This window comes from Xenopus laevis, chromosome 9_10S, assembly GCF_017654675.1.
Source record: "Xenopus laevis strain J_2021 chromosome 9_10S, Xenopus_laevis_v10.1, whole genome shotgun sequence".
Lineage (NCBI taxonomy): Eukaryota > Metazoa > Chordata > Amphibia > Anura > Pipidae > Xenopus > Xenopus laevis.
The window spans coordinates 2,549,432-2,563,194 of NC_054388.1; the positions used below are offsets into that span (position 1 = coordinate 2,549,432).

Genomic DNA, 13,763 nt, shown 5'->3' on the forward strand with positions numbered 1-13,763 from the left:
CCATGGAGTGACATGTAGTATGTTTTATTTACCTTTATCAGCCATAGCCATTCCTTCCTAGATAATTGCATTCAAACTTCATACGACAATACCTTTATCTGTCACACCACCTTTAAATAATGGATTCTGGGGCTTGTAGTCTTACTACTTTCCACGCTCGACGATACACAGACTCGACTACCGGAATCCATCAATTCAGTGGGGACCAAGGTGAGGATAGGGTTAATTGACTGCCTACCTAAGAAGATAGGATGCATAAGTGATGGATTCCTGGTGTCTGCTTTCCATGGTGGGAGGTGCATGGATTCTGTAGAAAGCAGAGGGACTTCAAGTCTCAGAATCCATCGCTTTCGGACCATTTTCTCAACTTACTTTTGGTTGTCACAGCCGGTAACCCCCCCCCCCTCACCTTATTCCATGATTCCAAGTGATGCATCATGGCATTTTGGGGTCCCACTGCCTTCTATGGGGTGCAGCGCAAACATTCTCTGGAAAACAGAGGTATAAATTGATTAGATAATTTCTAGTAGGTTGACTCAAATGATTACGTAATCCTAAATAAGTCAGATTTACACACTGGAAACTTCACACTTACCTTTCTCTTCATGCCTTCCAACAGCTCCAGGTATATAGAACTGGATATAAATTACACAGATGCATCCGCTTAAAACTATTGTCACATATAAACCGTTGGCAGAGAAAACATGATCTACTGCCTTCTGCTTCTTGCTTGGCTACATCTGCCCTCTTGTGGCATTTCGGAGTTAGAGATGGACACGGCTATGTGGATTCCTTCCTATTTGTTACGTAGGCCTCCGATTTTAAATAGTTTTTGCTGGTATTTGTTCCACGCAATTGGTGACCCCACATCGGGCAGAATAACATTGATGAGGAACACATCTGAATTCTTCATCTACTCCTGTGGTCACTGGGTATTTAAATCATGAAGCCGTTCACATAAGTCAGAGACTCCATTCCCACTACAAGACCATTGCACACTTGCCCCCTGTGCTTTCAGTTGGAACCACGGAGGTCAAAATGACTTGCCTTGAATAAGGAATGGGAAATGTTGATCACGCTACTGTTCTGTCAAGGCAAAGGCCAGACAGATATGCAGAACGTTAATTTACTTATGGAGGGAGTGCCTCTTGGTGCAACTGAGCAGAGGAACATTCGTAGACTCTTTCTGCATCAGTAACTTAAACGTTTGCCTTATTTTCCAGCTCCTCTCCTTCGCAGGGCACATTCACACTATTCACAGAGTAAAATAAATAATATATAAGTGCTCAAAGGAGCACTGGGCTGTTTTACATTGTTTTTAGAGTGGGTATGTGTCTCATTCGATTTGTATGTTCGCTGATGCCCATGCAGCACACTTGGCTCTGGACCTGAAACCCAAATGCTACCCACATTATACACCTCATGGGTCACCCATAGAAACCAATCCGCAATTAGTCACAATTCTGAACCATCTAACCATATTGGATCAGATGAACAGGCACATTCCATCCTTCCTGTGGTGCATCCGTTTGGCTGACGATAGGATTCAATGTACAGAAGTATTCATAGTTCGTTGCGGTCAGAATAAAATGTTCTGGGTAACGAAGAAACGGGCCGATTATTGTACATTCCCTCTGTGCATGTGAGCAGACTTGAACATGCCATTTCCAGGCTCTGGCTGGAGACATATATGTTATGCTCGTATGTTGGGTAATCGTACGATACTGTGCCTTTTATTCTGCTCAGAATTATTCAACGGGATCCTCCCCCCTAAATCTGAATTATGCACATTGGTAAAAGATGTCTAAAGAATTTTTCCTTCATCCGTATTCATTCATTGCACATTTACAGGGGGTTTTTAAGGTATTTGTCAGTTAAAATTTAAGCAGCCTTTGTTGTTCACAATGCTCTGACTCCTGAAACAATTTAGCAGAAGGCAGCTGATTAACAGCCCTGGGGCAAGAATGCATTTTTGCAACATTGGTTCAAGAGTCACAACCAAGACCAGAAAGGAATAAACTGAAACGGATTCAAAAGCAATTCCAAATAAGTGTAGAACTGTTGTAAGTGGGTAAAGAATGTTGATTTGAAAGTTTCTCAGTATTTCCTTATTATGTAAAGGGAGCCTTATGGGTGGAGTTCCCCTTTAAACCACTGGCGGGAAGTTTGAGCTCTCAATGCAGTGGTATGCTTGCAGTAGAGTCCTGCAGCGGGTTGGGTACCCACAGGTTACCTGCAAAAAAAGAGGGCACCCTGCGGAATGAGGGGAGGATTTTCAGGTGCAGGTATACCCGCGGGTCTCATCTAAATGTCTTATCTTATGTAATATTGTCTAGATTTTACTCCTTTTAAAGTTTTACGAAACTTGTTTCTGTCCCCGCCCACTTTGATTGTGTCACTTCCAGTTTGCAGCACCGTCACTTCCTGTTTGATGGTGGTCTGCGGGTTTGGGTCGGGTTGCGGGTCCGGGTTGGGTAGCGGATTAAAGTGGCTAAATATGTGGGTTCCGGATTTGGTCCAGGTCTTAGAAATTGGTTCCGCGCAGGACTCTACCTGGAGCTGTTGGAAGCAGTTAAATCTTAGTCATTAGTTTGATCACCACTGGAGGGCACTGTTAAACCTTTGCAGTGTGGCACAATGCATCTCACTAATTACTGGGAAATGAAGTTCGGATGACGAGAAGGCTGGGGGGGGGGGTCGAGGTCAGAGCGTAGAGACCTTAGTTTGCCCCTATATAGTTGCCTGTATACAGTATATGACAGGGGTGCAGGCACATTGATGCCCCACTTTTCATTCCCACCATTCTGCACAGGCCACAGTTTGCTATTGTTTACCCTATGCCCAGGGCAAAACAGAATTGTGACCCCCTGATCATTTAAAGGGGAAGGAAACCTAGTTGGCGCAAATACCCTCCCCCCTGGCCTACCCGTCCCGCTGGGCAAATGCCCCTAACTTGTTACTTACCCTTCTGCGCAGGTCCAGTCCAGGGAGTTGACAGACGACATCTTCTTCCATGCGATCTTCCTGCTTTGAACAGCGTTTTGGTGCATGCGCAGTAGGAGCATTTCGCCGGTACGGATCTTCTGCGCATGTGCCAAAAGTCACAATGTACTTTTGGTGCATGCGCAGTAGATTGTACCGGCAAAAAGCTCCTACTGCGCATGCGCCGTTCAAAGCAGGAAGAAGATCGCGTGGAAGAAGATGTCGTCGGTGAACTCCCTGGACTGGACCTGCGCAGAAGGGTAAGTAACAAGTTAGGGGCATTTGCCCAGCGGGACGGGTAGGCCAGGGGGGAGGAGGGAGGGTGGGCAACACACGGGAGGGTTTTTGCGCCAACTAGGTTTCCTTCCCCTTTAAACCCACTGGGGCTCATTTATAAACTTGCCGCAGGGCAGATTGGTGAGCACAGTGAATATGTTTGCCCCGCACATGGTTCCATTTATAAAGCTGAATAAGATTGTGCAAATTTTTTTCTTCACACTGCGAATGTCTATAAGAACTTATTTAATATGGCAAAAATCGGAAATTGCGAATGTTAAGTGCACACTCTGCGTTTGAAATACGCCACAACTTTGGTGGCGGGAAAAATATTCGCAAAACAGTTTTGCGAATTTAAGTTACTGTCAGCGATATTTTCTCGCACAACAACCGCGCACAGCAGGTGCACTCACGCAAACACCTGTCTCATTTGCAAAAATGTATTCTCAATGCGAATTTGCAAAAACCGGAAAGAGAGGCAGAGCAGTATATTAGTGTTCAGGAAAAAACATTGGCAATAAACCTTTTGTGACAAAATATGCGCTGCGTGAATTTTATAAATGATCCCACTGTTTATCACCCGGTCACTAATCTCTTACTCTACGTCTGTCCCCGTTGACTGTTCGAGGAAACGGGGGGGGGGTTGTAGTTCAGCTGTAGGTGTAGCGTCTCTGATCTCTTGGTCCGACAGGTATCGGTGCATTTCTCAGGCACCAGTGTCATGCTGTTATCTTGGTTGTGTGACTCCGGAAATGTTTGTGCTATTCATAAACAATTTCTGAACACACAGATGCAATTGTTCTGCACAGATACCCGGTAGGCTCGGCCTCCGACATATCCTGACCCCTTCACAATGACCTGCCCCAGATACACGACTGGAAATTCCATTAAGTGGGATTTGGTTTCCATGGCAACCCTTCCTGTCTGTGTGGATGGTGAAGTATGAATGGTGTAACGGATATGAGAGCACTCGCCTCATCCGATAGCGGCATTCCCCAGCCACACCCGTCTAGACCCCCGAAATAATCTTATCTGTCTATAATGATCAGTTTCATGTGACCTATGGCCTTAACATTTATAACTGCCCCCAGGCAGGCATCACCAATCGGACTCCTAATAAGCAGTAACGGTGGCCAAAGACGCAATATTGTATGAAACTAATTTTTATTCGATATTCCATATGTGTATGCAGTGGCGGAACTACCGGGGGAGCAGGGGGTGCAAGCGGGCCAGGGTCCGCACCCCCTCAGGGCCCCCCGGCAGTCCGTGTGCCAGCATATTCCCGGGGAGTTCCGGGTGCACGGAGGGGGTCCGGCTGCGCGTCCTGCGCCAGGGCCCGCCCCCCTCTAGTTACGTTTCTGTGTGTATGGTGGGAGACAAGCTGAAAGTCTTGGATATTGGTTGACTTGTCGATCGGGTCTGCCGGAAAATTTTAACATTGGCCGCTGTTTAGTGCTGAATGGTCAGATACAGGTAGAATTGTTTCTATATGTATATCTGACCATTCAGCTCTACACGTGTGTATTGAAACCAACGATCTTTCTTTTCCAGGAAAGATCATAATTGAAGTGTGTATGGCCACCTTAAGCCACACAATGGCCGTTCATATTCAGCATGCCCTGTATCAGGCCTAACTCAGCAGCAGACTATGCCTGCAACCTGCCACCCTTGCCATATACATTGTACTGGCACTAACCTGGGCCATACACTGATCCATCGGCAAACAATCAAATCTCCACCGAATTTAGCCACCCACCCGATGGGCTAAATTGCTCTGATCTGATCTTTGACCAGATATCGGTCAGGCAGGCTCTCTCGAGGGCCCCATTCATGAGCACCTTTGGTTGCTCAGCAGCTTTTATCGACCCGTGTGGCCAACGTTTCTCCTGCAGAACACTTTGGATATTGATGGAAAACCATCTTAATTTCAGTTTCTTTAGCTCAATAACATCCAAACGTGAACCCTTCAGGCACTTTCCGGAGCCCAATGTGCTGGGTGTGAAGGAGTTAATGGCAAGTGAGGCCTTTTCCTGTTTCGCTAATGACATTTTTTTCCCTGGATTGAGGAAACAGATTCCATTGCCTGTGACATGCGGATGTGAGTCTGACACACACTCACACACTCACACACACACACACACATATATAAACTGTATATATTCTCCATGCGGGTGAAAGCAGTCGCTTCTCTGATTTCCCATTCAGTCCCTCTCAGTGTCTCAGAGACTTAGCACCAATAATATACAATATTTCAAAGCCTGTCAGTAACTTTCAGAACATAAATGGCATTTTTGGTATCACCGGCACTACAAACCCGACCCTACAGTTCCAGTACAGGTTCAGCTGGTCCCAGAGCAATTCTGAGTATTAGAAACACTGCCATCAGCACCCGCACATTCCACACTGCTCTAGTCTATAACATTAAACTAACTCAGCAACATTACGGGACATACAACAGTCTTCTGGAACCTGTGCTCTGTCTCTCTGTGTTTCATAATTAGGAGATTCTGCCCTCACAGTGGCTTCCTGGGCACCAATATAAACTAGTAGCACCTTAGACACAGTTTTCAAGACTAGATCATGTTCCTTTGCACCCTTGTAGGTCAGCTCCCCATCGTCCGAAACTTTGGATCACTAGAGCTTTTTCAGTTGAAGCCCCACGTAGAAGTCCAACATTTGGTCATTGGTGTAACAACCCTTCAGCCATAGTTCCAAGAATTTTTAGGGCACCAACGTTTTCAACCCAACACCCATCCTAACTGGAGTTCTAGATGTATCCAGCAAAGAGGCACCCACTACCACTGCTCCAAGCCAGCCCCCATGGTTCCGGAACCCGAGATGAATACTGTGATATGTCATGCAATGGTATCCACAGAAATCAATGGTCAGGTACAGTCTACTAAATCACATTTCTAGGAAGAAACCTACTATTTCAGTGATTCATGGTGGCAACCAACCCTACCAAACACAATCAAACATCTACTATTATCATTCTAACCTCTTCTAGTCCTAAATTGGAACTGGAACCAACATGGAAAGGAGCAAGTCCGACCTCAAGGCTTTCCAGGAAAGTCAGTCCTTCCCAGGCTTCTGAGCAACATGGGAGGAAGTGATACACAGAGGAGAGAATAGAGCGGCACATATGATACGTATGAGACAGAGCCAGCATAGGTTAGTCAACCTTTAGGGACCTGCCAAAAATGTATTTATATAGTTCCAGCAAATCATGTCACGGAAAACAAATGACAAATGTGTGACATAACATGGTAAGCATCATGCTACCCACCAGGGCTTACAATCTGTAATGGAACAAGGGGAAGTCCTGCTGGTTGGAGAAATTGCTGAGATCACTGCAATTGTTGATACTACTATGAGACTACAGACTGGGGGGGGGGAGTTTAAACTTTAAGGCACCCAATGGGCCAATCAACGAGCCGACAGATATCCAAGCCTTCTGCTGATAACAGTCGGCTTGTCCTCTGCCAAACATGCACCGAATGTTGTACGAAAATGTGTTTATTACAATAATATTGGTGCGTGTATGGCCACCTTTAGACCGTAATTTGGAGGTTCCTTGCCTTTTCTTAGTACCAGAAATGTCCAGTGTAACATGTTGGGTGCCTACGCCACTACTACAACAATCATTGGCTCAAGAATCAATCAGCTCAACCACATGGAACGCATAGGATCCACTCATTTTGCAACCTGTGTATGACATTGTCTAGCTTACCTTGGCCAATCACGTTGCTGTGGCTCACCCATTGCCTCCTGCGAGTGCATCTGAGGCCTTATGTTTAGTGATGCATCTGGGCACATCCGGTGTGTATGCCAAAGTCTAGAACTCTTCCTGCCATCTCCCAATCTCTTCATTTCTCTCTTCTTGCTACAAAATCATGTCTTCTCTTCCTAAAACATTGTGTTATTTAGTTGGCCTTGTTTTATGACTAGAGTTTGATCCTAGATTTCCTCTACCTACTGTCATTATCCTACATCCAATCTGTCAGTTTCCATCTTGTCCTATAACTGGCCATACACATTACAATTTGAATTTATCTCCCGGTGAATGATCGTGAGAAAGGTCGTTTGGTAGGCCGGAAATGCAAACAGCAAAATCTGGCAGAAGGGAAGCCCCCAACTGATATTCATGGGAAAAAATTATCAGTGGGGATATTCCACCCAACATACAAGTACCGATACGTCTGTCAGTTTTTCTTTTTTCCTGCATCTTGGGTATTAAAATTTCCATTTACCTTGTGGTTGTCATCAGGAAGAGGAAACCAGTGGCCTTAACCAAACCAGTGCCCCCACCAGTGTCCCTTCTCTCTTCCCCATACTCTGCAAATTGTTGCCTCTCACGCATGAAATCATTTATGGCCCAGTTGCACTCGAGCTGCTTATTTGTGTGTGTTTGTATGGCTGCCATTAATCTCATTCTGCTCTTTCCCTCTCCTCTTCTCTTTCCCTCTTCTCTTCCACTGGGCTCATGTCATGGATTTCCCATTTACACTTGTCTCTCTGTATTTAGTTTGTCAGGTTGTCCCTCTGCTCTGGTACCAAAATCTCCCTTTACCTTGTGCCCCTCCTCAGTGTGTACAGAGATCCCTATAACTTAATTGCACCGCTGCAGTCTATTTCCCTCTGTCAGACCCCAATAGCCTCTCCCTCATGTCTCTGTCCCACCAGTCTTTATTTTCCCTCTCTCTCCCCTCAGTCTGTCAGTGTCTCTTGTCCCTCTCTCTCCCTCAGTCTGTCAGTGTCTCTTGTCCCTCTCTCTCTCCTCAGTCTGTCAGTGTCTCTTGTCCCTCTCTCTCTCCTCAGTCTGTCAGTGTCTCTTGTCCCTCTCTCTCCCTCAGTCTGTCAGTGTCTCTTGTCCCTCTCTCTCCCCTCAGTCTGTCAGTGTCTCTTGTCCCTCTCTCTCTCCTCAGTCTGTCAGTGTCTCTTGTCCCTCTCTCTCTCCTCAGTCTGTCAGTGTCTCTTGTCCCACTCTCTCTCCTCAGTCTGTCAGTGTCTCTTGTCCCTCTCTCTCCCCTCAGTCTGTCAGTGTCTCTTGTCCCTCTCTCTCTCTCAGTCTGTCAGTGTCTCTTGTCCCTCTTCCTCCCTCAGTCTGTCAGTGTCTCTTGTCCCTCTCTCTCTCCTCAGTCTGTCAGTGTCTCTTCTCCCTCTCTCTCTCCTCAGTCTGTCAGTGTCTCTTGTCCCACTCTCTCTCCTCAGTCTGTCAGTGTCTCTTGTCCCTCTCTCTCCCCTCAGTCTGTCAGTGTCTCATGTCCCTCTCTCTCCCCTCAGTCTGTCAGTGTCTCTTGTCCCTCTCTCTCCCCTCAGTCTGTCAGTGTCTCTTGTCCCTCTCTCTCTCCTCAGTCTGTCAGTGTCTCTTGTCCCTCTCTCCCTCAGTCTGTCAGTGTCTCTTGTCCCTCTCTCTCTCCTCAGTCTGTCAGTGTCTCTTGTCCCACTCTCTCTCCTCAGTCTGTCAGTGTCTCTTGTCCCTCTCTCTCTCCTCAGTCTGTCAGTGTCTCTTGTCCCTCTCTCTCCCTCAGTCTGTCAGTGTCTCTTGTCCCTCTCTCTCCTCAGTCTGTCAGTGTCTCTTGTCCCTCTCTCTCCCTCAGTCTGTCAGTGTCTCTTGTCCCTCTCTCTCCCCTCAGTCTGTCAGTGTCTCTTGTCCCTCTCTCTCTCCTCAGTCTGTCAGTGTTCTTGTCCCTCTCTCTCCCCTCAGTCTGTCAGTGTCTCTTGTCCTCTCTCTCTCTCAGTCTGTCAGTGTCTCTTGTCCCTCTCTCTCCCCTCAGTCTGTCAGTGTCTCTGTCCCTCTCTCTCTCCTCAGTCTGTCAGTGTCTCTTGTCCCTCTCTCTCTCCTCAGTCTGTCAGTGTCTCTTGTCCCTCTCTCTCCCTCAGTCTGTCAGTGTCTCTTGTCCCTCTCTCTCCCTCAGTCTGTCAGTGTCTCATGTCCCTCTCTCTCCCCTCAGTCTGTCAGTGTCTCTTGTCCCTCTCTCTCTCCTCAGTCTGTCAGTGTCTCTTGTCCCTCTCTCTCCCTCAGTCTGTCAGTTTGTCCCTCTCCTCTCCCCTCAGTCTGTCAGTGTTCGTCCTCTCTCTCCTCAGTCTGTCAGTGTCTCTTGTCCCTCTCTCTCCCCTCAGTCTGTCAGTGTCTCTTGTCCCTCTCTCTCCTCAGTCTGTCAGTGTCTCATGTCCCTCTCTCTCCCCTCAGTCTGTCAGTGTCTCTTGTCCCTCTCTCTCCCTCAGTTCTGTCAGTGTCTCATGTCCCTCTCTCTCCCCTCAGTCTGTCAGTGTCTCTTTGTCCCCTCTCTCTCCTCAGTCTGTCAGTGTCTCTTGTCCCTCTCTCTCCCTCAGTCTGTCAGTGTCTCTTGTCCCTCTCTCTCCCTCAGTCTGTCAGTGTCTCTTGTCCCTCTCTCTCTCCTCAGTCTGTCAGTGTCTCTTGTCCCTCTCTCTCCCTCAGTCTGTCAGTGTCTCTTGTCCCTCTCTCTCTCCTCAGTCTGTCAGTGTCTCTTGTCCCTCTCTCTCTCCTCAGTCTGTCAGTGTCTCTTGTCCCTCTCCTCTCCCTCAGTCTGTCAGTGTCTCTTGTCCCTCTCTCTCCCCTCAGTTCCTGTCAGTGTCTCTTGTCCCTCTCCTCTCCTTCAGTCTGTCAGTGTCTCTTGTCCCTCTCTCTCCCTCAGTCTGTCAGTGTCTCTTGTCCCTCTCTCTCCCTCAGTCTGTCAGTGTCTCTTGTCCCTCTCTCTCCCCTCAGTCTGTCAGTGTCTCTTGTCCCTCTCTCTCCCTCAGTCTGTCAGTGTCTCTTGTCCCTCTCTCTCCCCTCAGTCTGTCAGTGTCTCTTGTCCCTCTCTCTCCCCTCAGTCTGCAGTGTCTCTTGTCCCTCTCTCTCTCCTCAGTCTGTCAGTGTCTCTTGTCCCTCTCTCTCCCCTCAGTCTGTCAGTGTCTCTTGTCCCTCTCTCTCCCTCAGTCTGTCAGTGTCTCTTGTCCCTCTCTCTCCCCTCAGTCTGTCAGTGTCTCTTGTCCCTCTCTCTCCCCTCAGTCTGTCAGTGTCTCCTTGTCCCTCTCTCTCCCCTCAGTCTGTCAGTGTCTCTTGTCCCTCTCTCTCTCCTCAGTCTGTCAGTGTCTCTTGTCCCTCTCTCTCCCCTCAGTCTGTCAGTGTCTCTTGTCCCTCTCTCTCTCCTCAGTCTGTCAGTGTCTCTTGTCCTCTCTCTCCCCCTCAGTCTGTCAGTGTCTCTTGTCCCTCTCTCTCCCCTCAGTCTGTCAGTGTCTCATGTCCCTCTCTCTCTCCCTCAGTCTGTCAGTGTCTCTTGTCCCTCTCTCTCCCCTCAGTCTGTCAGTGTCTCTTGTCCCTCTCTCTCTCCTCAGTCTGTCAGTGTCTCTTGTCCCTCTCTCTCTCCTCAGTCTGTCAGTGTCTCTTGTCCCTCTCTCTCCCCTCAGTCTGTCAGTGTCTCTTGTCCCTCTCTCTCCCCCTCAGTCTGTCAGTTGTCTCTTGTCCCTCTCTCTCCCCTCAGTCTGTCAGTGTCTCTTGTCCCTCTCTCTCCCCTCAGTCTGTCAGTGTCTCTTGTCCCTCTCTCTCCCCTCAGTCTGTCAGTGTCTCTTGTCCCTCTCTCTTCTCCCTCAGTCTGTCAGTGTCTCTTGTCCCTCTCTCTCCCCTCAGTCTGTCAGTGTCTCTTGTCCCTCTCTCTCCCTCAGTCAGTCAGTGTCTCTTGTCCCTCTCTCTCCCCTCAGTCTGTCAGTGTCTCTTGTCCCTCTCTCTCTCTCCCTCAGTCAGTCAGTGTCTCTTGTCCCTCTCTCTCCCCTCAGTCTGTCAGTGTCTCTTGTCCCTCTCTCTCTCCTCAGTCTGTCAGTGTCTCTTGTCCCTCTCTCTCCCCTCAGTCTGTCAGTGTCTCTTGTCCCTCTCTCTCTCTCCTCAGTCTGTCAGTGTCTCTTGTCCCTCTCTCTCCCTCAGTCTGTCAGTGCTTCTTGTCCCTCTCTCTCTCCTCAGTCTTGTCAGTGTCTCTTGTCCCTCTCTCTCCCTCAGTCTGTCAGTGTCTCTTGTCCCTCTCTCTCTCCTCAGTCTGTCAGTGTCTCTTGTCCCTCTTCTCTCCCTCAGTCTGTCAGTGTCTCTTGTCCCTCTCTCTCCTCAGTCTGTCAGTGTCTCTTGTCCCTCTCTCTCCCTCAGTCTGTCAGTTGTCTCTTGTCCCTCTCTCTCTCCCTCAGTCTGTCAGTGTCTCTTGTCCCTCTCTCTCCTCAGTCTGTCAGTGTCTCTTGTCCCTCTCTCTCCTCAGTCTGTCAGTGTCTCTTGTCCCTCTCTCTCCTCAGTCTGTCAGTGTCTCTTGTCCCTCTCTCTCCCCTCAGTCTGTCAGTGTCTCTTGTCCCTCTCTCTCCCCTCAGTCTGTCAGTGTCTCTTGTCCCTCTCTCTCCCCTCAGTCAGTGTCTCTTGTCCGTCAGTCAGTCAGTGTCAGTCAGTGAGTCAGTGTGTGTGAGTCGGTGACATCTCTCCCTCCCGTGTGTAACATCCCGTCGCCTCCAGCGGTCTCAGCACAAGGAGGAGAAGGAGGAGGAGGAGGAGGAGGAGTGGGGGGAGGGCAGTGCCGGAGGAGGAGGAGGATGAGGAGAGGTCCCTGTGTCAGTGTGTGAGGAGGAGGGAGAGCCGTACAGAGAGGCAGCGAGTGAGCCAGAGAAGAGAGGAGGAAGGCTCCGGCCATTGCCAGGGATCCCCGGCCCCTCCAGCAAATGAATGGCGTGGCTTTCTGCCTGGTGGGATCCCCGTCTCCCCCCGCCGGACAAGTAAGTGAACGAGGCCCTGGTACAGTTTGGCCCGGGAGGGGGCGAGACCAAGTAGTTTACGGGGGGAGGGCTGGGTCCGGGGGTGCTCGGGTGACAGTGACTGGGTGGGGAGAGAGAGAGGAGTGTGACAGGCCGGGGGTCTGAACTCATTTGTGTTTGCGCTGCCCGGGCCCGGGGTGGGTCTGATGTTCCCCCTATTGAGGCTACAGGGGAGGGGGTTGTGCTCAGTGGTACTTGCCGCTCTCTCCACTGTCACTCGAGTCTGCGGAGGAAACTTTGTAGCGATAAATTCCCACAGCCCCTGCCTCACTGACAATATTGTGTCACTCCCCTGGCTGCACCCCCCGCCTCACATGGAACATTCCACTGCCCCACACACACCTCAACTACAACTCTCTGCTTCTCAGTTCCTATTCATGCTGTGGAGGATGCTGGGAGTTGTAGTTTGGGATGAGGCAGATGCCAGTGGGCGCATTGCTGTAGGGTTGGGAGTCTAATGTGAGTCCTGTTGTTGTTGTACCAGGATGTTGGGAGTTGTAGTTGAGGCAGTGCTTGTTTGGGGCCTGTGGCTGATGAATCCAGGGATCCTGATGTTTCCAGTTGTTCTTCCCCCATTCACTTCATATGGAATGAACCTTCTGGTGCCCCTTCACCTTTTGTACAACTACAACTCCCAGTAGCCCTGATCATTCTCACCTGTTGTTCACAGAAGTACAGACTGTGTATAGTGTGTATAGTGTATATAGTGTATAGTATATAGTGTGTATATAGTGTATATAGTGTATATAGTGTATATAGTGTATAGTATATAGTGTGTATAGTGTGTATAGTGTATAGTATATAGTGTGTATATAGTGTATAGTGTATATAGTGTGTATAGTGTATATAGTGTATATAGTGTATATAGTGTATAGTATATAGTGTATAGTGTATATAGTGTGTATAGTGTATATAGTGTATATAGTGTATATAGTGTATAGTATATAGTGTATATAGTGTATATAGTGTATAGTATATAGTGTATATAGTGTATAGTATATAGTGTGTATATAGTGTGTATATAGTGTATAGTGCTGGCAGTCACTGCTGCTTCTGACTGCATGGATTATGTATTACACACTAAGTGAATGTGATGCTGCTGGGCTGATGCTGAGTGGCCCCTGGCAAGTACTGGGGGGCCCGTGACATATCGGCTGGTTTCCAAATAATTCCCCCCTCCCTGCAGTGGAAAGGTGGGGGATCCCAAGAATATCCTTATTTTTTGTAGGTGGGGGCAGCAGATGTTGCAATAGAGAGAGGGGCCCCTTTTATCTGCGGGGGCCGAGGCACAAGGAGCAGGTTTCGATTGACTTGTCACATCATGTCCCTGTCAGACCCGTGTAGTCTCTGTGATATTGTACATATTTGTGGTTTTTGCCTGAATCATTGGTGTGTGTGTGTGTGTGTGTGTGTGTGCAGTTACCATGGCGACAATCGTTTGTGGATCTATTTATTTAATCCTCTCATCCTTTGGGGTTTCTGCCAGAATTCAGCAAAAACTTGTGTCTGAGTGTGTGCGAGCATGTGAGAGTGTTAGTGTGAGTGTGTGTTTATGAATGTGAGTGTGCAAGTGTGTGTCTGTGTGTGTGAGAGTGTTAGTGTGTGTCTGTGTGCTAGTGTGTGAGTATTAGTGTGTGTGCAAGTGTGTGAGAGTGTAAGTGTGTGTGAGTGTGTGTGTGTGTGTGTCTATGAGTGTGCGAAAGTATAAGTGTGACAGTGAG

At 48.4% G+C, this 13,763-nt stretch overlaps 1 protein-coding gene across 1 annotated transcript in view; it reads left to right on the plus strand.

Moving 5' to 3' along the window:
• The first annotated feature begins 11,795 nt into the window (after positions 1-11,795).
• The window catches only part of arhgap23.S (Rho GTPase activating protein 23 S homeolog), a 31,589-nt gene continuing 29,621 nt past the window's right edge, over positions 11,796-13,763 (plus strand). Inside the window, exon 1 of the mRNA XM_018238014.2 lies at positions 11,796-12,003. Coding sequence (XP_018093503.1) covers positions 11,950-12,003 — 54 coding nt within the window. The 5' untranslated portion in view covers positions 11,796-11,949. The remainder of the gene's footprint in view (positions 12,004-13,763) is intronic.